This window comes from Sitophilus oryzae, unplaced genomic scaffold, assembly GCF_002938485.1.
Source record: "Sitophilus oryzae breed Bouriz unplaced genomic scaffold, Soryzae_2.0 scaffold_1145_pilon_pilon, whole genome shotgun sequence".
NCBI lineage: Eukaryota > Metazoa > Arthropoda > Insecta > Coleoptera > Curculionidae > Sitophilus > Sitophilus oryzae.
Window position 1 is genome coordinate 196,098 of NW_022145777.1, and position 24,708 is coordinate 220,805.

General features: G+C 30.2%; 3 protein-coding genes across 12 annotated transcripts in view; 1 reads left to right on the forward strand and 2 right to left on the reverse strand.

Moving 5' to 3' along the window:
* Window positions 1–731: 731 nt before the first annotated feature.
* Window positions 732–1,739, reverse strand: LOC115886541. Its single transcript, XM_030905765.1, has 3 exons — window positions 1,591–1,739; window positions 1,193–1,462; window positions 732–849 (listed from the first exon to the last, which is right to left on the reverse strand). Exons 1-3 carry the CDS (start codon window positions 1,593–1,595, stop codon window positions 732–734), a joined length of 393 nt encoding a protein of 130 aa, XP_030761625.1. The 5' UTR covers window positions 1,596–1,739.
* Window positions 1,740–1,974: 235 nt separating this feature from the next.
* LOC115886336 (dnaJ homolog subfamily C member 13-like) overlaps window positions 1,975–24,708 on the forward strand; it is a 53,049-nt gene continuing 30,315 nt past the window's right edge. Inside the window, exons 1-9 of the mRNA XM_030905434.1 lie at window positions 1,975–2,274; window positions 2,344–2,608; window positions 2,668–2,830; window positions 2,885–3,065; window positions 7,208–7,885; window positions 19,283–19,490; window positions 19,563–19,718; window positions 21,281–21,535; window positions 23,153–23,745. Coding sequence (XP_030761294.1) covers window positions 2,207–2,274; window positions 2,344–2,608; window positions 2,668–2,830; window positions 2,885–3,065; window positions 7,208–7,885; window positions 19,283–19,490; window positions 19,563–19,718; window positions 21,281–21,535; window positions 23,153–23,745 — 2,567 coding nt within the window. The 5' untranslated portion in view covers window positions 1,975–2,206. The remainder of the gene's footprint in view (window positions 2,275–2,343; window positions 2,609–2,667; window positions 2,831–2,884; window positions 3,066–7,207; window positions 7,886–19,282; window positions 19,491–19,562; window positions 19,719–21,280; window positions 21,536–23,152; window positions 23,746–24,708) is intronic.
* LOC115886354 lies at window positions 15,116–16,629 on the reverse strand. Of its 10 annotated transcripts, none has more exons than XM_030905468.1 (4): window positions 16,149–16,629; window positions 15,931–16,018; window positions 15,760–15,848; window positions 15,116–15,681 (listed from the first exon to the last, which is right to left on the reverse strand). In XM_030905468.1, the coding sequence occupies exons 1-4, from the start codon at window positions 16,159–16,161 to the stop codon at window positions 15,593–15,595; spliced, it is 279 nt and encodes a 92-aa protein (XP_030761328.1). In that variant the 5' UTR covers window positions 16,162–16,629; the 3' UTR covers window positions 15,116–15,592. The 10 variants fall into 10 exon arrangements, 4 of the variants coding, with proteins under 4 accessions (XP_030761328.1, XP_030761324.1, XP_030761315.1 ...); XM_030905464.1 differs by having other exon boundaries at window positions 15,931–16,025; window positions 16,067–16,629; XR_004050892.1 differs by having other exon boundaries at window positions 15,120–15,302; window positions 15,485–15,681; window positions 15,741–15,848; window positions 15,931–16,611.

Here is a 24,708-nt window from a genome sequence, read left to right on the forward strand (position 1 = left end):
AAAAATGAAATAAAATATTTATAATTTTTTTATAAGGTGTTACTTTTTACCACACTGTCTAATACACATACAAAATTCAGTTTTTTAGTATTTGAAGTAATTATTATTAATCAACGTAAATAGTCAATTAATGTAGTTTGAATACTGGGATCATATTAATTGGTGCACTTTAACAAAAAATATTTAAACAGTTTTTTATTTTTTAATAAAATAAACGAACTATACCGACAATATTAGTATCTGTACTCTTTGAAAATTTGTTACATCTTTAAAAATAATCTAAAATGTCAATATTCCATGGGTATAGTGATAAATGAGGTCTAAATTATAAGAAAATGCATTTTCTACGAAAACCTGAAGAGATATGTAAAAAATGGTATAATACAATTTGGTAGCCAATTAAATTGTGCATCTGATTCTCGTAAAATATACAGAGTGTTCCAAAATGTTGTTTTTGGTGTTCCTGTAAAAAACTAAACGTTTAGCTACAATACTCCGTGCCATATGTGGTGAACAACCCTGTAGACATGTATAAAAAATATATATTCCATAATTAAATATATAAAAAAAAATATTTAATTATTATCTATATTTAAAAAAAGAACCATTCATACAAACACCATACAATAAAAAATATAAATATGTAATATGATATACAGATTAAGAAACAAATTAATAATTAATTTTTTGGTATTAAATTTTTTTCTGCATTAATATGCACTCCCCTGGACTTACCTTTGCCTACTCTTTCTAGGTGCCTCAGACTGGATGCCTTCTATGTCTTCTTTTCCAAGTGTATGCGTAAATTTATTGATCTGTTTTGGATGTTTCAGTTGTTTTGAATTTTCCCTGTAAAAATATTTTAGGTCAATTTTTATTTAAGATCAATTATTCAATAGATCATCCAAATTTTCAGAAAAACAATCTAATTTTCAATTAAATGAGACAACTGCCAACGTCTTGTATTCTTTTGCTAGACAGACTATGTATAAAACTTATAAAGTAAATAAGATCTAAAGTAAATTCTATTATTAAATTTCAATAGCTTTACTTATTCGAAATTGTATTTTTTTTGGGGTTTCCATTACATGTTGGTACACATAACAAAGGATTATAGTACTTATATTGGCAAGTTATCCATATACCTTAAATTAAATCATAATACCTATGGAATTTTATATGAAAAACTTACGTAGACAATGTCTTTTTATAAAGTTCAGAATATTTTTCGCATAGAGACAACAAATATCTCATTTGGTTTAGAGCTGCTTCCCTCCTTTCCTCAGCCTCCGTCTGCTTATCAGCTACATCATTACTCTGACGATAGTATTTTCTCTTGGCTGTAGGTTCAACCTTTACACCGAATTCTCCAGCATTTTCAGCAATCTCTTTTGTTGCTGACTCGTTTGTAGGTACATTGATAGAAGATACATTAGATAGAAACGATACGTTTTCTTTGTCACTAAAAATTAATATCGACATTATTACATTTGTTAACAATGTGTTTATGAAATAATCAAGAATTAAATCTTTATAAAATAAGTACTTCAAATTTTAAATATTTAAATAACTAAACTGTAAATGACTTACTCCATTATTTCGTGAACAATTTTGCTTCTAGTTCCTTTATAATAATTGTAATATCAGTATTAAACAATATCACTGAGACAAAATGTCACAAGAATAAAAACGGACAAAAAATTAAATAATAACTTTTGGAGGGAAAAACGATTTTAAAAAGAAAAATAGGTTAAAACAAATCATGGGAAGTTAGCTATAATTTTTAACTGACGTTACCACAGCATAATATTTTCGTTCATATCTTTCATTCAAAAAGTAAATAGAAAATAGAATTAAAACAACAAACAAGGTTTATTTTTAGATATAAATCAGGTGAATCATTTTATAATGTTGTTCAGGCTGTTATACGTACCGCAACGTGTTTAAAAATTATAATGTATTTTGTATTTTGAAACCGATAGATCGAATTTATCGATACCCAAATATCTTGTTTTGATGATAGAATTTGACAGAAAACAGCTGTTGCTGACACCCCTTAAATTATTTTTGTTTTTTTTGCAAATCTATGTTTTTGTGCCTTTGCTCTAGAGTTCTTATCCATCATTATTTAAGACCAAGTAATAGTTAGAATGTAAAACAATTTTATAACGTTGGATTAAATAATTTACAACGAGCTTAATACAAGATGATTCCCCTTTCGGATAATCGGGACGTTGCTTGTTTTCTTGTGACAAAGCACTCATGGAAGGGAAAGTATGTTTATTATTCAATTAATTTTAAACACGTTAAAGTATTTTCTTTAAAATATACTTATTGTTTTAGGTATAAAAGGATATTTTCTATAGGTTCAAGAGGTATAACCACTTATAACCCTACAACATTGGAAGTTACAAATAAGTGGGCATACAATGACTTCCATTCTATTCAGCCTGTTAAAGGTGGCAATACGCCTAATGAGTTTCAAATATTGGTCAAGAAAGAGAAGAAAATTGTAAAAATGAATTTTTCATCTGAGCACAGAAGTAACATTATATCAGAAACTATGAAATTTAGACATTTATTTATGGAAAAACCAAGAGAGATAAATGTAAACATATAGTATTACTCATCTATATATTATGTGTACACATCAATGTTAATTTGTAGAGGTATCAAGCATATAAACACCACTGGTCAGATATAAGGCTCCCTGTTCTTCTTGAAATAACACCGTACTCTTTAAATCAGTTGGATCCTACGACAAACACTATTCTTGCAAGCTACATGTTTAAAGATTTTGAAGGAATTTGTACGATGTCTGATTATCCAGGTAGGTCTTTTTTGGATCTTTAAAATTTATTAAGTAAAATAATTGATTTTGTAGGTGGATTTGTAATAGTTTGTGGTGGTTTCGGTCGACTCCACTTATTTCAGTCTGTGGATTTTGAAGAAATCAAAGTAAAAATTTTAGAGAATGCAGCAACAAATTTACATGTCACTATTAAAGTATTAGGTCAGCCAATTAGTTTAGAAGATTTTCAAAGGCAGAGATTTGGAAAATATAGGTAGGTTATTGTTTTTGTGCTAATTAAACATTATTACAAGAACTATCTTTAGTAAATGAAATTTTTAAAATTTAATATTTTTATACACCAGATCTATGAAAAGTACTTCATAGTTATTTTTATTCTTAGAAAGATTTAAGTGTGTTTTATAAGTTAAAGATTTAAGTGTGAAAGATTTAAGATTTAAAGGACCAGGAATGTGATATAACTGCTAAGTGAAGTTTAACACTTGTGTGTATTTATTTATTTTTGTTATGATTTACAATTAAAATAAAATAAATATTTTTATATATACCTACTAAACTTATATGTAATATAAACTTCGTTATAACTGAGGTCTAGAAATCCAAATAATCAACAAATAACAAATTCTTTACTTTTGTTTTGTAATTTATTTTTTTTGCATAATATGAGAAGAGGAATTATTTATTTGTATTGTTTATTTTTTATCAATAGTAATTTTCAAAAGTCATTTATATACAGGGTGATTCAGTATTTTTTTACAAAATATATGAACAAAGCTCATTTTTGTATAAATAATTGGGTTTGGTTTGGTTGTAAAAAAAATATACATTTACGACGTTTTTTAAGTAAAAACGGTCTCTTGGTAAAAATCGCTACAAGCTACCATTCTCAAGATATTTAGAATGAAAATAGTTAATACATGTCATTATTGACAAAACATAAACATGTTGAGTAGATAGTTATTTGACTGAAATGATAAATTTGGGAACTTTTTATTTTTTTAAATTAATCATAAATTTTTCTTTGAAAAAATGATGCTAAAACAGTTTCTGTTGAACTTTTGGCACAAAAACATTTTCATTTTATGATTTCAGTCTATTAACTACATATTCAGTAAACATGTTTAATTTATGTCAGTGATGACGACAGGTATTGATAATTTAGATTCCAAATATCTTGAGAACCATTGCGATTTTTACCAAGATACCTTTTTTACATAAAAAACAATCTCTTAAAAAAAGGTCGTAAATGTATATTTTTTTACTCAGTAGTTTTATACAGGTAAGGACGAGTAAGTTATTAGTCTTCAAACAAAGCTTCAAACTAGTTAAAAAATATGTAGGTGGCGCCCTCTACAAGTAGGAGTCTTTATTATTAGGCCATGTGTATTGAGATACTAATAAAATGGTTTATAAGCACTTATATACTATTTAATCTCATATGTATGTATGTATTGTGTTAATTAAGGGAAATAAATAAATTAAAATTTACTAATATCTTCGGTAAAAAAAAACAAAAAAATACACGTAAATAAAGCATTTGTTAATACTGGACTTGGTCGCTTTCTTTTGAATACCAATGATATGTTAATAGAGGAAATAATAATATTAAAGATTACTAATACCTACGGGTTTGTTAATAGAAACTTCGATTTGACATCAATCAAATTTCTCAAAAAACTTCCAGACACCAATTTTCATCCAAATGTTGACGTTACTTCAGAAATTATTTGGAAAAAATCGTAACAAAAATGAAACTTCTACACCCTGTATCTCCGAAACTAAGCATTTTAGGACGTACATTTATACGAACTTTCTTACTTATTTTTATGTGCAGAATATGCTGCCGAAGTTTCCGGAATACAGTTCGGACCACCCTGTATATCTAGAGTTACAGTACAATTATCTCCATGATGGTTCTTAACATGTTAAAATTTTCATTAGAAGCCAGAATCAAGATTATAATTCTACAAAAAATAACATTTATCATATTAAATACAAACTAATGAAATAATGTTTATAAAAGTGGTAATTTAATTATGCTGTTAAAAAAAATCGTTATCGCTAATTTTACTTGGCGAAACAAGGGTTTCATATTACTTTTAGAAGTAAATATAATGTTTATCTCTGCAATTTAATTAAACTATAACATGATACACAAGCCAGACAAATTAACCATTTTTTAGTTAATTTAAATTTATAATTTAAAACAAAACATATAAAACTATGATGTTAATCTTCCAACAATTATGTTTTGTCGCACGTTTGTGATCGTCTTGTACAGCTTTGTGAAAATATCAGTTTTGGTTTAAGTTTATTTTAAATTATCGCAAAGTATCATCGATAATGCAGATTTTTTAATGTATGGAGTGCATGTGGTCCTTTAAAATGAAGGACACCAACGTACTAAATTAGATCACTGATAAAATTCTTTCAACAACCACTATATAAGTATTTATGAAGTTTTATGCAATGTCTTTTTTTATACAGGGTTATTCACCACATACGACAGGGAGTATTGTAGCTAAACGATTAGATTTTTACAAATTGTAAGTTTGGGTTCGTTGAAGGACCATTAGAGCTACAATTTAAACATATTTTTACAAGATACAGAGTGGCCTAAATAAATAACAAATAACAAAGTTGTATTTTTTTAACTGGTATCATTTGTATCATTTAAACACTCTGTATATTATTACATTTTTAGTTTCTAGGATTAAAATAAAGGTAAATTTGATTAAGGTTTATCACACTTAAACCTTACCGTTTTTGAAATATTTTCAATTTTGTGAAATTGCAGTAAAAAATTTATGGCTTTATTTCTCTACTGGTATCAAAGTTTTTAATACTAAATATTTACTGAAGTTTATTTATTGATCAGTTATTGGGTTGCAATAATAAAAGTAATACTACCTCATACAGAGTGTCTCAAAATGTATTTTAAATAATTTCTAGCTTTAAACGGCAATAACTTGTTTAATTTAAATGGAACACCCTGTATATTTTACGAGAATCAGATGCACAATTTAATTATCGTACCTCGTATATTTTAGGAAAATCGGATGCAAAATTTAATTGTCTATCAAATTGTATTATACCATTTTTTATCTACCCCTTCAAGTTTTCGTAGAAAATGCATTTTCTTATAATTTAGACCTCATTTATCATATACCCATGGAATATTGACATTTTAGATGGTTTTTAAAGCAACGAATGTACAAAATGAACAGGTGCTAAAACTAGCTAACTAGTGCTATATTACTAGCCCATTTGTGTACAAAAAGAAAACTATTTAAATCTTTATGTATATCTTTTAAAATTATTTCCGCCCAAATATTAATTAATTACATACTTAATTGTGTTAGTTAATAAATTATTATAAATAAATGTGGATTTGAGTCAGAAATCAATATAATAATAAGTTATCGAATTAAAGTCTCTGTTGTTATAAATAAGCATTTGTCAAAAAATGAAATAACATTTTTAAGGTGTTACTTTTTACCACATTGTCTAATACACAGGCTAAATTCGGTTTTTTAGTATTTGGAGCAATTATTATTAATCAACGCAAACAGTCAATTAATACATTAATTGACTGTTTGCGTTGATTAATAATAATTCCAGTATTCAAACTACAGTTTGAATACTGGAATCATATTAATTGCTCCTCTTTAGCAAATGTTTAAACAGTTTTTATTTTTTAAAGAAATAAACGAACTATATGGACAATATTAGTATCTGTACTCTTTAAAAATTATCTAAAATGTCAATATTCCATGGGTATATTGTTAAATGAGGTCTAAATTATAAGAAAATGCATTTTCTACGAAAACTTGAAAAGATAGGCAAAAATGGCATAATACAATTTGGTAGACAATTAAATTGTACATCTGACTAGTATAAAACATACAGGGTATTCCATTTAAAATAAAGTTTTAGACACTCTGTATAAGATAGCATACTTTTTTATTATTGCAACACAAAATTTAGTAAATAGAAATACTTCAGTACAATATTTGGTTTTAAAAACTTAAATACGCCTAGAGAAATGAAGCATTAAAATTACTACTGTATTTTGACAAAAATCTAAATATTTCAAAAAATAAGGTAAGATTAAAATGTGGTAAACCTTATTCAAATTTACCTTTATGTTCATAGTAGAAACTAAAAATGTAATAATATACAGGGTGTTCGATTTAAAAAAATACAACTTTGATATTTTTTATTTATTTGGGACACTCTGTATCTTGTAATAATATTTTTAAATTGTAGCTGTAATAGTCCTTCAACGAACTCAAAACTTATAATTTGCAAAAATCTAATCGTTTAGCTACAATACTCCGTGTCGAATGTGGTGAACAATACTATAGACTAATAATCATTTTTTTTCTTTTGCAGCGATGACGAATTCCTAACATCCGTCTCCGAGTTCGTTGTGCACAAGATCCACAAACCGCGCCACTCGGAACCCGTGCGCCGAACCCTTTGCTTGTCGGAAGTCTGTCTGCTCGAACGCGACCCCCAAACCTACAGTATTTGTACCTTACAGCCGTTGTGTGATATTTTCGCTTTAGTCCGTAACAATGCAAACCCTCAGTTATTTAGTATAGAATATGTGAACGGCCAGATCCGAACCTACACCACCACAGACAGGGATTCGCTATTAGCGTCTTTGTTAGATGGAGTACGTGCTTCGGGAAATAAGGATGTCCACGTCACCATGGTTCCGACCCAGAGGGGATTTCGCCTGGGTCCGTTGCACATACCGGTCGAAGAAGAGGCGGAGAGTTTACACTTGAAGTTTCTGCAGAATCCGCCCAGTCAATATCCGTTTTCCTTGTGCGTGAGGAGGTTCAACGCTAACGTATCGTACAGTGGTCTGTTGTACAGCGTTACGCAGGAGGGTATTTTTTCGGAGAACAAGGAGAAGCCTATTATCAGCGCTCTGCAAGCGCTTGTGGTTAAAGAAGGTGATCAAATGACGATAACGGCCGAAGATTTGGAAGCTCAGTTTCAGGCGTTGAGGCGATTGGTGGCCAGTAAAGTTGGTTATGCTGCATTTACCAAAGCGCCCGGGTAAGCGTATATATACAGTATGTCCCCGGATTGTCTTTTCAAGAGGAAACCCTTTTTTTATTATTGACCTTTTGAGAAAAATGCATGCTTCAAAAAAAACATTTTGCTTATTCTGAAATGGTTAATCCCCATTTATACTTTTCCATATTTCCATAGGTACCGTTTTAGAATAAATTAAGAAAAACATGAAAATATGGTTGAATTTTTTCCAAGTCCTAAAAATTAAAACGCGTGTCTATGGTAATATCCATTCAATTTCATTCTTTGATAGATGGTTATTATTAATTTTAATTAATGTCATATTCTTTGCTGTTGTTAAAGTATCATATTTTCCGATAATTATTATCACCCTTTCCGTAGCATTGAACTAAATAAATTTTGTGCTTCTTTAACATTTTAAAGCAACAAAAAACATTACGTTAATTAAAATTCTATGAATAACAATCTATCAAAGAATGAAAACAAAGTTATATCTATACTAATAGGTATATAAAATCCTTAAGTGACTGACATACTGATTAATCACGATCCTGCTCAAACCACTCAACGTAAGAAGCTCAATTTTGGCATACAGGTTGATTCTAGGGTGTAGAGGTTTGATAAGAAGGGACTTTTCGAAATTCCAGTTCCAAGAGGGTAAAACCACCCATCAAATATTACAATATTTTTTATTTAAAACACGGTCAAGTTTCCGAAAAAACGCTTAAACACGTATATTTTATTTTGTTTTTTTACATATTTTAAGATTTTTTAAAAATGTATACAGGGTGTTCCGAAAAATCTGGTCATTGATTAATCGCCATCCTGCTTAAAGCGCTTGACGTAAAAAGCTGATTTTTGGAAAACAGATTGACTTTAGGGTGTAGAGGTTCGATGAGAAGGGATTTTTCGAAACTCGAATTCTAAGGGGGTGAAACCAAAGACATCTAAATAAAAGGAGACGAAACAATTTACATTTTACCGCGATCACGAACCGTGTTGCACAAAAATCGATGATGCCAATTTTAAGTGACCGGTGGTAGATTTCGGCTGATTACGGTTTGAGTTCTAAATGCTATTGTCATTACAAGGTCATTAGACTAAATATTTGTGTAGATATATATTTTAATTATAATACATTAATTATACTAGGATTATACCTTTGAAATTATTATTAGTTTTCTAATTAAATTATATTAAAATTACGATTAAAATATATTAGGGGAAATTACTAAGACAATCCGGCATCGCTACGGATTAATTTTTACTACAATTGTCGGAATCTGTAGAAATTACGCTGACATTTGACGTATTCATTCAACTTTTGTCCAACGGAGCATTGTTGCGAGTTTTCTGCGACCGTTGGAAGTGTTTGTGGATTTCGGACAACTTTCGAATAATTATTAGTGTTTATTGCAAAGAAAACTATTTAAAGTAGTTTTTTAACTATCTACAATGGTTCGCCAGTGCATAGTTTGTGAAAGGTGGACTATTCTAACTCCTGATTGATATTTGGACGGTAAGTGTTATTACATTTTTTTACCTTTAGCAATGCCTTTACAGTAGCGTATCTAAGTACTTTTAGTTATAAGTAGATTATTACAAAAATACGTATATTTTCATATTTGCTGGCGTTTTTGATTGTGAAATTAGACTTATCTGTAGTATCGTATCACCGACTTATCCTCAGTTAGACCTCAGGCAAAACCTTGGCAAAACCGATCTACGTTTTAAGTCAATTATTTTAAGTATTTGTCCATTTCGCTGTTACAGTTGGTGGTAAAAAATGCTCACGGGTAATACTGACTGTTCTCAACTTAACATTTAAAAACCTTTTTTATATTATATATCTAAGTACCAACTAACATTCGAAACCGCTATAAATATCATAAAAATTGTGTATGTTATGGCTAATATCTGCTGAAATAAAACAGCTGTTGCTGTTATAGGTAGTTAATACCTGAAATTTGAACACGATTTGAACATCAAAATTATTCAGTTATATTCTATATTAACTATGTACCTATATATATGCTAAATTAGTATGACAAAGTTAGCTAATGTTCAATTAAAGACATTTAATTTTTGTAATTACTTCAGACTTTGGCTAGATAATTTCCACATTTCTCCCCCAATGTTGAAAGAAAACTGTTTTTGCAATCTAAATATTAATATTATTGAACTCTAGTTAACATTAGCAGGTTTTAGATATTAACCGTAACACATGATTGATCTATTATTTATTTATTATAAAAAATTCTATAAGTAATTATATAATAGGAAAGGTTTAGATATAGGTATTCAAAATTCAAATTAAAAAAGTTAATAAAATAAATAAAATTATAATGATGCTTCAGTACTTAAAAAATATGCACTGTTTTGAATAATAATGATAAGCCTTACTTATGATAATTCTTTACTCTTTCATTTATGATATTTTTTTTTTTAGTTTTGGAACCCTTTACACTTTTACCCACACTTACCTATACACCCATACACACGCACACAATTCACAGACGAGTACATAGCTGGTGTTTTAAATAGAGGAAAATAAACCTTGGAAAATTTTTCCTTTAGGTTAATTTTTCCTTTTTTTTACCGCATATTTTTATTATTTTACATATATTATTAAATAGATTTATAATACTTAATATGTATGTGTTGCATATGTAACCAATAGTACTTTTGTAGCGTTCCTATAATTACTGAGCTTAGACAATGATCGATTTCACTCTTGAATTTGAAAAATCAAACTAATGTGTGTCCAAATTTGTTCTGATGATTTTGATAAGAGCAATATTATGATCGCCGAATTAACTGATCGAAGGCAAATAAGACCAAATTCTGAGCCTCAAATAGATAGTACCATTTTTGCTGGGGCTTTATCATACAGGTAAAAAGCAGTCAAATACATTTTAACAGTTAATAAATAAGTATTGTACTAATATTAGTATTTACTCTAGGTTTTCTTCTAGTTTGTACCGCCACCCAAAAAATGTTTTAGGTAAATGAACCTCCAGACCAGCTGAGGGACTAGAGAAGGTCCCTACCTAGTCCCGCGATTGGCAGTTTGGCTGGCCCCTCAAATTTGTAAGAACATTGATACATTTTATACATGTATTTTAATATTGATAATTAATTAAAATTCACAGGATTTTGCCTAAAATCATACAAGATAAACTAGCCCTTCTCAAGAAGCCCTTCCCTCAAAACAACAGAAACGGCATTGGAAAAAGAAGTTGGAATTAACCAGTATGTGCTCTTTGTAAGTGTATTCTGGATGTTTGACTGACAAGGCTTAAAAGCTCTTGTATTTTTAACAGAATGGGAATATAGCTGTATTCATAACAAAGTAATATATATAATATAATAATAATATAAAATGCTAATGTTTATCTGTGTCGTCTCTACTGAAGTAACGACTTGCTCTAGAAAGTTGCTTTTTTTACTAAAAGATAGCTAATTGGCTCATCGCCGGATTTTTTATTTTTCATTTAATTAAAAAAAATAATAAGTATTTTTTTTTCCTGATGTCGTGGCGGATGCGCCAGGCTTCAACTAGTATGTAATATATTTTAAATGAAATACTCTCATTATAACTATTATTGTCAAGTAGTGTACTGTGCCTTATTGAATACAGGTGTACACCCTCTTGCGAAGTATTTACTTTTTAACATACAGGGTGTCACAATGTAAGTTTAATTTTGACATATCCAGGTATTTCTTTAAAAAAATAGAGACGCGAAATTTCGTAGACACAATTTTTGCGGTAAAAAATCTAAATACATTCTTAATCATACTTTTGACGTAACTATAGTAGACGGGATACTTTGACACATTGAGCTTTTTCAAAATAACATTTTTTCTGCTTTTGTTTGCCATCTTAATTATTTAAAAATTGACATCTCTATCTTTCTCGCAGAAAAGGGGACACTTTGTTTATGTCATTAGCAGTAATAGATTTCAAGGAAGCTGTTATAATATCTAATAGAACAATATAACGTAATATAACATTACTAATATCACTTTGTATCTTATTAATTAAGCACTTTATGGGTTTACTTCCCTATCTTAATTTTTATAAAAATACGAGACTTTATCGGTCGAATATCCAGAAACCCTGTATAATTAACATAGCTATCTTTTATTTTATATGTTTTGTCAAGGATATGTTATTTGGAATTATTTTCCACATTATAAGATCATAAACTACATAATTTTTGCCATAGTGTTGGTTTTTGTTTACATATATTTTCTATGAGTGAGCTTTTGTTTTGCACTAGAAAACATTCTCGCTTAATGATAAATTTAATACTATAGAAGGAAATTATTAGTATTTAGGAAAAAATTAAAAACGAAAATAGGTTTTATTGAAAAATTAATTATTAATGTTTTTTTGTTTGTTTACAGCATAGTAAGACAATCCTCATCTTCTGATCTCTCAATAGTTGGATATTTATTATCTCAAGAAAGTCGTCAAAGTATCAGAAAAAGGTAAAAATTACCTCTACATTATATACAAGGTGGTGCCTCTCCTACGACGCGGAGGCTCCAAAGAGAACGGTGGTTTTTATCGTTAATGTAATTTTGGGAGCATATGTAGGATAATGGAAAGCATTTTATAGAAATATCAAGAGTTCTGCGGGGTGTCCCCAAAAAAAGTTATGCATCAAAGTTTTTTTTTGTAATGGAACACCTATATATTAATTGATTTTCGGATTCTAGGAAAGAAATAAAAGTGAGTTTTGTTAAAGAAGCATATGTCTAAAATGTAAGGCTTGTCATATTTCACATTTGGTGAAAATAATGAATAAACTTTAAATTTCAATAACAGCTACCTAGATGGAAATTTACTCATTGTATATTTAACCAAATTAAAATTTGACCTTAAGCATTCTATTAATTGATGAATGCACACTGCAATTAAAAGATCGGAATAGTATTCTGGGTGTTCAAATAAAAGGGAACTTGCTGTGTTCATTTCAAATAAAAGGGAATAAAATTACATTTTAGTCCAATAATGAAATTCACCTTTATTTTTCTCATAGAATCCGAAAATCAAATAATATATAAGGTGTCCCATTCCAAAAAACAAAACTTTGTTGTGTAACTTTTTTGGCGACACCCTGTAGAACTCCATATTTTAAAAAAACACATATTTTATCACATTTATATGTTTAAATGCTCTAAATTAACCTACATATACTCCCAAAATTTAATTTCAATACAAACTCTTTCTCCTTGGTAGCATTTAAGAGGCGCCACCCTGTATCTTAAGTAAAATTGTGCATAAGTTATTTTAATTTCAGAAAGAAGTATGTTAATGAGGCATTATAATGATATTATGTAGAAATTTAAGTCTTGTAAAAATTTGGAAACAAAGAAAATGAAAAATACATACTTTACAAATAGGTCTTAGAAGATTGAAAAATAAAATAATATCAATGCATCAGTTAATTGATTACTTAAAAGAAAAATCTTTGATAAGTGAATCAACTGAATTGACCATTCAGGTATGAATATAGGTATGCAGGGTGACATTTTAAAAACATAATGGTTATAAGTCAAAGGTTATATGTGAGGATCCAAAAAATATAAAAATCAAGTAAAAATCGCTAAAAGCAATTTCTAATAATTGAAGCTATATCTCTTACTGTTTCTGAGATCCCAGTGCTTGTAATTATTATCTTGGACACACTATTTTATATATATATATTTGAGTGGCGGGCGGAGGGGAACTATAATAATGTAAAGTTATCGGCCATTTAATAATTTAGTCCTACAGCCATTATGTCAAAATCTGTCCCCAAGATTCATTAACAAGTTTTAAATTTAGTTCTGGTCTAATTTTGTGAATGATACACTAATCCATATGACAGTGGCATAAATACGATTAATGGAAGGTTCTAATTTCCATGACAAGGCCAGGTCTAAATTTTAAAACCCTTTAGTGAATTTGGATGTGTCTAAAAAAGACTAATAATAATATTATAGAGATATAACATTAATAGAGATAATATATGTTTTTTAGGCTTCCTTAGCTGAACCAGTACAAAGTATTTTTGAAAGAATGTTAAAAGGACCTGCCACACAAAAATCCAATCTTCTGCTACTATCCTTTGCTTTAACATTGTCATTTTATTCGCCAAAAACATTTTATAAGGGATACTTAAACTGGCCCAGAGTTTTCTTAGGAGGCCTCTAAATTCCATTTAGTTTTCAACAATATTTTTGATATTTTTAACTCTCAGAATGGATTTACAAAATATTCATATAAAAAAATTATCAAAAATATAAGAACAACATACTTTTTAATAATTTTGAAATAATTAAATTGTATATTATTGGACTTACTTTAAAAGAAAGGTCAACCATAGTCACAAAGAAAAACGGGATTTTTGGGCTTTCTAATTTGTATGGAAAGCTTACAACGTATGTATAAATACTATGTAAAAGAAAATCAATTATTAAAATATATTTTGACTAACTGGTGGAGGTCCACGTATACAAAAAGCAAAAACGGAAGATAATAATATATTCAATCAATGTAAAAATGAGAAGAGCATTGTGGGATTAAAAAACATGATGGTGATAGATTGTCTAAAACTAATAGGAGTACTGGTATTGTAAGTACTAACCTTTCATTGTGTTTTTGAATTTTTTATTACTTTGAAGAGAATTCAATATATTTAGATATTTTTTCAGTCTCAAAACAAAACTGATGGTTACAAAGAAACAGAAGAAAAGGGATGATACTAATTTACTAGACAAAAGGCTGTTCTTTTGTAATATGGAGATGGGCAAAATTCAAAGTAGTAGTATTCAAAACAGAGAAGAACATAAGCTAAAGAAAAAAAGGGTTGTTAGACATTGAAATAAAAAAAGAACAGTAAAGTTCTCAAAGAGAACTTATTTAATAATTTTAATTAGTGTTTATATTGTCATGTAAAAAATGTAATATATGTTATTTCTGAATAAAAGACATTTAATAATGATATTTTATAGAAATTAATACTCAAGAGATTTAATAACAACATAAAAACATGTTTAGAATAAGTTAAAAAAAAATATTGCCCTAATCTTTCAAACTAATTTATTATTTCTCTTCTTATTAATTTGGTCCATATTTATTTCATCTAACGGCGGCAGCTCTTGTTCAGGCATCATTCTGGCTGTATTGTGTAGCGCATTGAAACAACAAAAATCTAAAAAATTTAAGTACATACATTAAATTTTTTAAATTTTTGTTCTATAATTAAACAGATAATATTTTTCTTAACTCACTGTTGTGCAATAATAACTGACATTGTGTTTTGTAATTTTGGTCTTATACCATAAAACACATATTGGAAAGTGGCGTTTCCATATAACGATAATTCTGAAACATTTCTTCAGCTCTATTTCTGCATATATCCCCTCAATGCATATGCAATCTCACCTTATAACAGATAATAAAATAATTTAATAGAGTATATGAACCCTTTGAATATTTTCACATTTAATTTTAAAAAATTTCTTTCAATTCATCTTATTCGTAAAATATTTAAAATTGAATACCTACTCAAATATTTAAGGAATATATTTTATATAAATGATCTAACAGTAAGTAAATATACGGACCACTAACCAAGCAGGATTTAATTTGAAAAGTCACCAGTCTCCAAGCGGGTCCTTAATTTCCAAAAATGGTGGCTTCATGCACAGACCCATGCCAACAAGCAATCAAGTCTATAGTTTTAAGACTAGCATTTCCAGTAATTTAAATGTTGGGGAAAATAATGCTTTTCTATTTCTAAATACCTCTCCATCAATACCCCCTGTAAAGTATAAGAAACCTTGTGCTGATAAATATTGAAGAAAATATATAGGTACTTACCAGGTGAATGTTTTCTTACATTGTGTTCCATCAACTATCCCTATAATCCCAGGAAACCCAAATATACTATAAAATTGTTGTTGATTTAAGGCAGTTATGCTGTTGTTTCTGGAAATAGTAAAGAACAATGGTTCAAAGTATAAATATAATTAATTTATCTTACATTAGATTTACTAGCATTCCAACTTACCTCTCATTTTGATATTCTAGATTTTGTTCAATTAAACCGAGGTAATTAATAATGATATATATTACAGTGTCGTTTAAAAGTCTCTGTCCTAAAAACTTAAGGAGGTTCATTTCTTGGCAATATGATTTTTCCTTACATCCATTCTTGAGGAAATCCATTTTCAATGAATATACCTACTGATCGACGTCTAGGATATCAAAAGTAATCATCGAACTTACGTAGAGGTATCATAATACATTTTTTAGCTTTCTCAAAGGAATAACAATAATTCTTCCTCGTAAAACAATATTTTTGTGTCTAAGATAGGTTAAGTGACCACTAGCCTGGAAATTTGACCGCTTAATTTAAATATAAATTCAAGTTAGATTAAAGCATAGTGCAAGAAAATAAGCTAAACATAGTGTTAAGTTTTGCTTAAAAAACTTGGTGCAAACGCCCCTACATTGTATATTATCGATATTACTACGTATATTACAAATTAAAATTTAAATTAAAATACACAAAATAACTATTTTAAAATTTTTGATAAAAAAACACCACACCACCGTCACGCCACTGATGGAGTAAAATGACAGAAAGACAGACGAAACTCAACCGTGTTGTCATATTTATGTACCCATCTCTTTTTAACTCTCATAAAAGTGCCAAACCATGTATGATTCTAAAAAATTGAGTTTTATGAATGGAGTGTTCTGTCTACCTATATTTAGATGTCTTTGGGTGAAACCATAAAATAATAAATACAAGAAGTGTCAAGTCAATGTTAAATTATGGAAACAGCGTGGCTGTCTGGGTAACTAATTTTCAGGTATGGCGGCTGGGACATTTGACATGACATAGACATGACAATTTTATGAAATTTATTTCCGTTTCCGGTTTTTAATGGCGGGCTGTTCAGGAGGTTTAAATGAGGGTTAATATACTTTTTACTCTTTCTAGTAGTAAATAATACAACAAAATTACTCAAAAATATTTATTTGGAATTTAGAACAATGTAAATATGCAAATCAACACAATTAAAGAGCTATAAACCAATAAACTACTGTATCAATATTAAATATTTAAATAATATCAGAGATGCTGTGTTAAAGCGAATTAGTAAAGTAACAGTGCATTGACTTACAGAAACTTGAAGATAAATAAATGTTTTCACAGCTTCACGGATAAATAACTGGAAGCAGGAAAAAGGCAACCGGAACCCACACAAAACCTGGAATCAAAAAAAATATGTAAAAAACATAAATATAGGTACATAAGACTTTTGTGAATTAAATCAAACAGGACTTGAATGAAAATAAAATGAATAAAAAATATGATACATATACATCTAATACCTCATTTGTATTTTAAAAATAATCTACATACATAGATTTATAGCATTATTGCTATGAAAATAGATAATAGCAATAATGTGATATGTAATTACGCATTTCTGTTCATCTTGTAGAAAATTAATGTAGGCTAATAATAGTTCAATAATCATAATTTACCTTGTATAACTTGCTTTCAATTGCTCAAAATCACCGATCAGTCTTTAAAGTAGAGATACGGAAAAATCCTTGGCAAAGAATATCCCAAAATCCTTGGGTTTAAAGCTAAAAAATATAAAAACAGTTAATATATTACCTATTTATATATATAATATGGCCCATACCTACTACACGCAGAAACGTCGATTTCATCATTTTCTTCATGTAATTAATATCATATATACTTTATTAAAGTGTTAACAAGGAACTTTATATTAAAAAACATCTTTGTACTTATAAATTTCAGCCGAAATATCAGAAACAAACTTCCAATCAAATCTAAACAGCAAAAATTAAAATGGCGCCCGACCTTGCCAGAGGACTCGGGAGCTGACGCTGACACACAGACAAAAGACAAAAGAACAGGACGCCGACGTGCATAAAAATGTTCCGTAGCAGAGATTGACAGAAATATAGAAATATTCAGATTTTTGTCTAGGACAGTCTAGAAGGCCATGCTTTCTGCCTGGGTAGAACCGCGCCACAACTGTTTCCAATTTTCCGGTTTACTGTCACCCCCCTGGGTGAAACTATCCCTAAAATATTAAAATATTTTTTATTTAAAAACCGGTGAGTCTTTCGGAAAAACTCTTAAACACGTATACTTTATTTTGTTGTTTTACATATTTTAAGATTTTTTATAAATTTATACAGGGTGTTTCATAAAATATGACCATTGAGTAATCACGATTCTGCTTAAACTGCTTGACGTTTAAAGCTGATTTTTGGCAAACGGATTGACTGTAGGGTTTAGAGGTTCCATAAGGAGGGGTTTCTCGAATCTCAAATTCCAAGAGGGTGAAAACGCTCCTCAAATATTACAATATTTGTTATTTAAAAAACGGTTAGTCTTTCGGGAAAACGCTTGGACAAGCATGATTTATTTGTTTTTTTTTTACATATTGTGAAATTTTTTGAAAAAAAGTTGGGTAATTTCTTAACCACGATTCTGCTTAAACTGCTTGACGTAAAAAGCTTATTTTTGGTAAACGGATTTTTCGAAAGTCAAATTCCAACGAAATGAAACTACCCCTCGAATATATATACCAAGTTATATAATAATATCGCCATATTGTTTTTTCTCATGCTGACATAAATGTGAGACAATTTTATCCAGTTTGTATGTTAATGGGAATTCTTGCTTTGCTTTATCATCACCATTACAAATGATTAATTCGACGCGAACGAAGTCGCTGGTACACGCTAGTAACCATATAAACGCGTTTTGAGTTTTAGGACTTTTTAGGACTCTTATTTTTCTCTTAAACGGTATAGAAATTTGGAAAAGTATAAACGGGATTAACCATTCTAGAACAAGCAAAAAATTTTATGAAGAATTAATTTTTCTCAAAATGCCAATAATAAAAAAGTTTATTTTTTCCTCTTTTAAAGACAATCCGGGGACATACTGTAGAGAATTAATAATACAGGGTGGGTTGCACACAATTTTTAATACAATTTTTTTTATTTGTCATACCATGCTGGCATCTCTTTTATTTTTCGGTCGGTATTTACATGTGTAGAAGTAAATCGCATAGGGTTCTCTCTTCATCTTATTAAGTCGGAGTGAGAGAAATGCAACGATGTGCAATTGCGGCCTTGCCACATTTCTCCGGTACGCCTTTCCCTATCAAGTAAAGTAAAATCACGATAGCAAACCGTTTATTTTTAAGACCTTTTTTTCAAAAAAGATAACTAGATAAAAGAAATCTAAGTTTTTTAGCTTTAAATATTTTGTAATTTTTATGATAAATTATAGTAATATTCTATTCAGAAAATTCAGAAATTGTGAAAATTTTTATACTCATTATTATTATATGTAGATTTAGGGAAGCTGTAGGGATGAAAGTGGTTAAAGCACTAAAAAGGAACGATTTTGGAGTGACGCATGCCGCTATCGATATGATCTGCGCTCTGATGCATCCCATGCATGACGATTATGACCTGAGACAAGAACAGTTGAATAAATCATCCTTGTTACAGACCAAATCGTTTTTGGAAAGCCTGTTGAACATGTGGACAACTCACATTGTAAGTTAATCATTATATTGTGTAAAATTTATACATTTGCCCACAATTTTCAACGAATTTATTATGTTTCAGGCTCAAGGTACTGGCGCTCTAGTAGTATCAGCAATGCTAGATTTTCTCACTTTTGCGTTATGCGTACCATATAGCGAGACCACCGACGGAAAACACTTTGACTTGTTGCTGGAAATGGTTGCCGAAAGAGGGCGAATGCTTTTTAGACTCTTTCAAGTAAGATTGTTTTAATTAATATAATCAAATTAGGATTGATTGACGTATTCAATTGTTTTCGGTCACTTCCTGTTTCACCGGAAATGACTACAACTTTTGATTTTTAAATGGCACTCTCGGTATTTTTTTTACCTTATTTGATAGAAAATAACACTCTGAATAGAATGACATATCATATGTCAACTTTTGACATTTTCGCATATGGTTTATTTGAAATTATAACTGGCGGTTCGTAACGAAAATTTGACTCCAAATACCAAGTATGTGGTATCAAATTATTCATAAAAAAATTCTTTTTCTAAATATGCTAATGAGCCACCCTCGTTCCATTTGAAAAAATTGAGATATGATTTAAAATACGATTTGAGCATTTTCTAACTGGCCAAGACAAGACACTAAAAACATTACACGATCAAATCTATTTTTCTAAGGCTCCTTGATTAAGAATTAGTGTTTTTAACATAACCATGGCACTCTAGATTAAATTTTAAAATACGATTTTGTTTTAAGCGAAAATGTCAAAAATTGACATATTATTCGTCATTCTATTCAGAATGTCATTTTCTGTCGAATAAAGTTAAAAAATACCGAGGGTGCTATTTAAAAATCAAAAGTTGTAGTCATTTCCGGTGAAACAGGAAGTGACCAAAAACAATTGAATACGTCAATCAATCCTAATTTACGTCATATACTAACATACCAAGTCTAGTTTTTTTATCTGAAAAAATAAAAAAAGTTATAGGGGTGAGCCACTTTTGAGACGCACCCGGTATACTAAAAAGTCAAATAATTTACAATATACTTAAAAAATCGTAAAAGATACTTAAATCGCTACAAGATACTTAAAAAATCGTAAAAATCGGTCCACTAGAACACAATAATATATAAAACTTTAAAACGCATCAAAATTTGAAAGTGTTCGTTTTTAGGGTTCCGTAAAGCGTAAAAACGGGAACCCTATTACTAAGACTTCGCTGACCGTCCATCCGTCCGTCTGTCACAAAGGTCTATCTTATGAACTGTAATAGCTAGACAGTTGACATTTTTAGAGATGTTATCTATGTTGCCGCTATAAGAACAAATACTAAAAACAGAATTAAATAAATGTTTATAAATAAAAAAGTACTTTCACTAAACATTATCTTTTAAGTAAGAATTTTACATAGAATCTTTCAAGTGCTCGGTGGCCGCGTGGTTAAAGCGTTAGGACTTTACGCTGCTATGACGTTGGAGCCGTAGTAAGGCAGGTTCGAATCCTAGTGAAGGCGATTTTTTTTAAACGTTTTTTTTTAATTTTGACATATTTTTACATATTTATTTTTACTTTTTACATATTTATTATTGATTAATACAATTTTAGTAATGTGTTTCTTCATTTTTTTTAAATTACTTATACGCGCATTCAAAATTTCAGCTAAATCGGAAAAAAAGTTTATAATAATATAGTGTCTAATGTTGTATAGATAATGAATGGTACGGAACCTTTACCCTTCCTGCGCGAGTCCGACTCGCACTTGACCAATTTTTCATACTACGGAAATAAAACTATTTTTTACTTTTAGCATCCATCTATGGCCATTATTAAAGGTGCCGGTTTAGTAATGAGAGCGTTAATAGAAGAAGGCGAATCGGAAGTAGCTGTAAAGATGCAAAACCTGTCTCTGGCCGAAGGAGCCTTACCGCGCCATCTGTTAGCGGCTCTGTACACTCAAGGCTCCGACGGCAGGTTGTTGACGCACCGACAACTGTCCAGACATCTGATTGGTCTGTGGGTGACCGGGAATCCCATAGCAATGGGACTTCTTAAGAGAATCATGGTAAGATAACTTATATCACGGTTAATTTTGTTGATTTTTCTATATGAATATGTTTTTGTTGTTCTTTACTATAGCTTTGTATCATTACTCATTGAGGAAAGCTTGATTTTCATGCATCCGTTGTCCGACGATACGTTGATACGATATTAATTTTATTGGTTGTATTTAAAGGCTTCGATTGGTTAGAAACCGTTAACCAATCGAAGTCTTTAAATTCAACCAATAAAATTAATATCGTATCAACGTATCGTCGGACAACGGATGCATGAAAATCAAGCTTAATTCCTTAAAGCCAATTCTTCACAGACAGATTCTGTGTCTGTCTCTTTTTTTGATAACCGGCTCATTACCATTAATACCACATTGTTCGGATTACATATTAGGATTACTTCTGTTTTAGTTTGTTGGCAATTATAACTTATATTAACTTGATATTTCCTTGCATTTTTTTATGAAGGCTTGTTTATTTAGGTTTATAAGAACTTTAATACTACGGTAATCGCAAAACAATTTCCGATACACGTCATCAGCTTTGAGTGACAAGCGATGGCGACAGCGCTGCCAGATTGTGATGAATTTATGAGATGAATCTTAATGTAAAATTGAGAAACAATATATTTATTATATCATTTTTAAGGATTTTTACGTTTTATTTTTAATTTTATTATTTTTTAGTTTTATTGTTAATATTTTAGTAATTAATTGATTTATTTGTTTTATAGCTTATTTTACTTATTACATATTGGCAAAAACTAGTCCATTATGAAATGATTAGAATATTCTAAGCGTTATTATGGGTTATTTATTTATTGATGTACATCTTACAACACCACAAGTGGTAATAACAAGTAAGAGGGTACTCTTAATGCACAAACTAATAATAACAGAATTTACTAAAAACTAACGTAGAAATAACTTTGAAAGTGCTGTAATGTGCTTATCAATCAAACTTACTTCTCTGACTGCAGTTAAAGGTAATAAAGGACCTTTATTGTCACGTTCTCGTTCAAAATAGTTTATCAGGGAAGCTACAAGCTCTTTGCTTCGACTCTTTAAATGCTTCGGCATATTTTCAACATACAACTTCAAGAAATGCAATACAAAAACTTGAAAATAGTTCTTAAAAGAACTCTTTGTGCTTAAAGGTACAATTTTAATAAAAATACTATGAAAATAGGCAAAAAACGAAAATTACTCATAAAGATTCAAAAACAACACGATATTATACAAAATAATGACTGAAATTATCATAATTGTGAAATAATAAACGACAACGTTGCTGAACGTGGCTCAATGTGACCAACTAGCGATAATAAATTTCGGTTTAAACTAATTCTTGCAGCTTTAAACTAAATAAAATATCTGTTACAATCATTTGCTCTATAAAGTAAAATGAAGAGCTGTTCGGTATCTTAAATTATACAACAAATTTAAACATTTTTTTCAAAATTTCATTTAGTCAGGTTTATAAGCTGTAGTGTCAATTTCGATATGATTGATGACGTGCATCGGAAAATGTTTTGTGATTACCGTATATTGGTTATTTCTGTATGTATACAGGGTCAGCAAGTCCAGCTTTGGGTGCCGATTTTTATACAATTGTACATTTTTTTGCAGCCCATCGGTCTCATAAGCTTCCTCGACTCCCAAGACAAAATCCCCGACTCCGCCAAAGAGCAAGAGCTCCTAAACCACCGCGACAACTTAAAAATGGCCCAAGACCACGCGTCCAAAACGAAACGCAACCCGAACCTGGTCGCCGTCGAGAGACAGATCAAGAACCTAGAAAAACAGGTGGAACACTACACCAACCTGGCCCTGCAACACTGGGGCTCCCGGGTTGGGATGGTCAGCCTGAAACGCGAGGAGAAAATAAAAGAACGGCCGATAGTTTTAAGAAAGAGACGGGAAAGAGTCAAGGCCGAGAGCAACTGGGCGCTGTTCTACTGGAACTTTAGCCAGAACCATGCGCTCTCGAACTTGATCTGGAACCACAAGACGAGGGAAGAGCTGAGAAGTGCCTTAGAGAACGAGATCCGGACGTTCTCGAACGACAGGGAGTTGGCGGGGAACGCGCTGGTGGCGTGGAACCATCAGGAGTTTGAGCTGAGCTACCAGTGTTTGGCTGATGAAGTTAAAATAGGGGATTATTATTTGAGGTTGTTGTTGGAGATGGATGAGAGCAATGACGATTCGCCAATTAGAAAATCGTGAGTATAGATACAATAATACTTATACGAGAAAGTGCCTTACTGCAGTATAATAAAGGCGACTACATAGTCCAAGAAAATAGGCCTCAGTGTGTCTCCCAAAAAAGTTGCACATCAATGTTGTGTTTTTTATAATACCCTATATATTAATTGATTTTCGGATTCTAGCAGAAAAATAATGATGAATTTCATTAGACAAGTATACTAATGGCTGGCAAAGGTTAGTCTTGGGTCGAGATTTCCGTATGTAAGAAGAGTACAATGCGTTTTATAATGTACTGAAGAAAGAGAACAGTAAACACGTTGTCAAATATACGAAATGAACCGAGAAACTGCGCACATTGCTAAGAGACGTGGAAGGGGATATAGCAGATTTGTCGCAGTCCACCGGTCGACCCAATCAGTACCTCTGTCAGTACTTAAAGTTCTAGGGAAAGGTGTACATCAGCTTCACGATTTAATTACGTCTCGCGATACTTTATTTGTATATTTATTAACGAGTCGTAATTTTTCCTATAGTTTGAAAATGTTTAAGTGCAAGTTAGAAACACTTACATTTTTGGTAAAAATAAGTGGAATTGAGTTGGTGTTCGACAGTGGTCGCGCTATTAGAACTCTGAATTCAAAAATCGATATCTCGAAATCCATTAGAAATAACTGATTTTAGTTTTTTTCATAAACTTTCTTAATATTTCTGCTATATTTTCTTCGTAGACAGTATGTGAAAATTCTTATAAATAAAAAAGTTACACGATTGCTGAAAATTGCTATGCACTAAAAGTAAATCGATGGGTTGTTTAAAATTTTTGAATGGAAAAAACAACCTTATCGATTTTTTCTTATTTAAACATATTGTAAAAGATCCGATCTTCAAAATAAAAAAAAGTGTCAATATCTAAAGTAGTTTTTAAGTTATGGCGTGTTATGTGTTAAAAAGTTGAGTTTTTAAATTACCGCGATTAC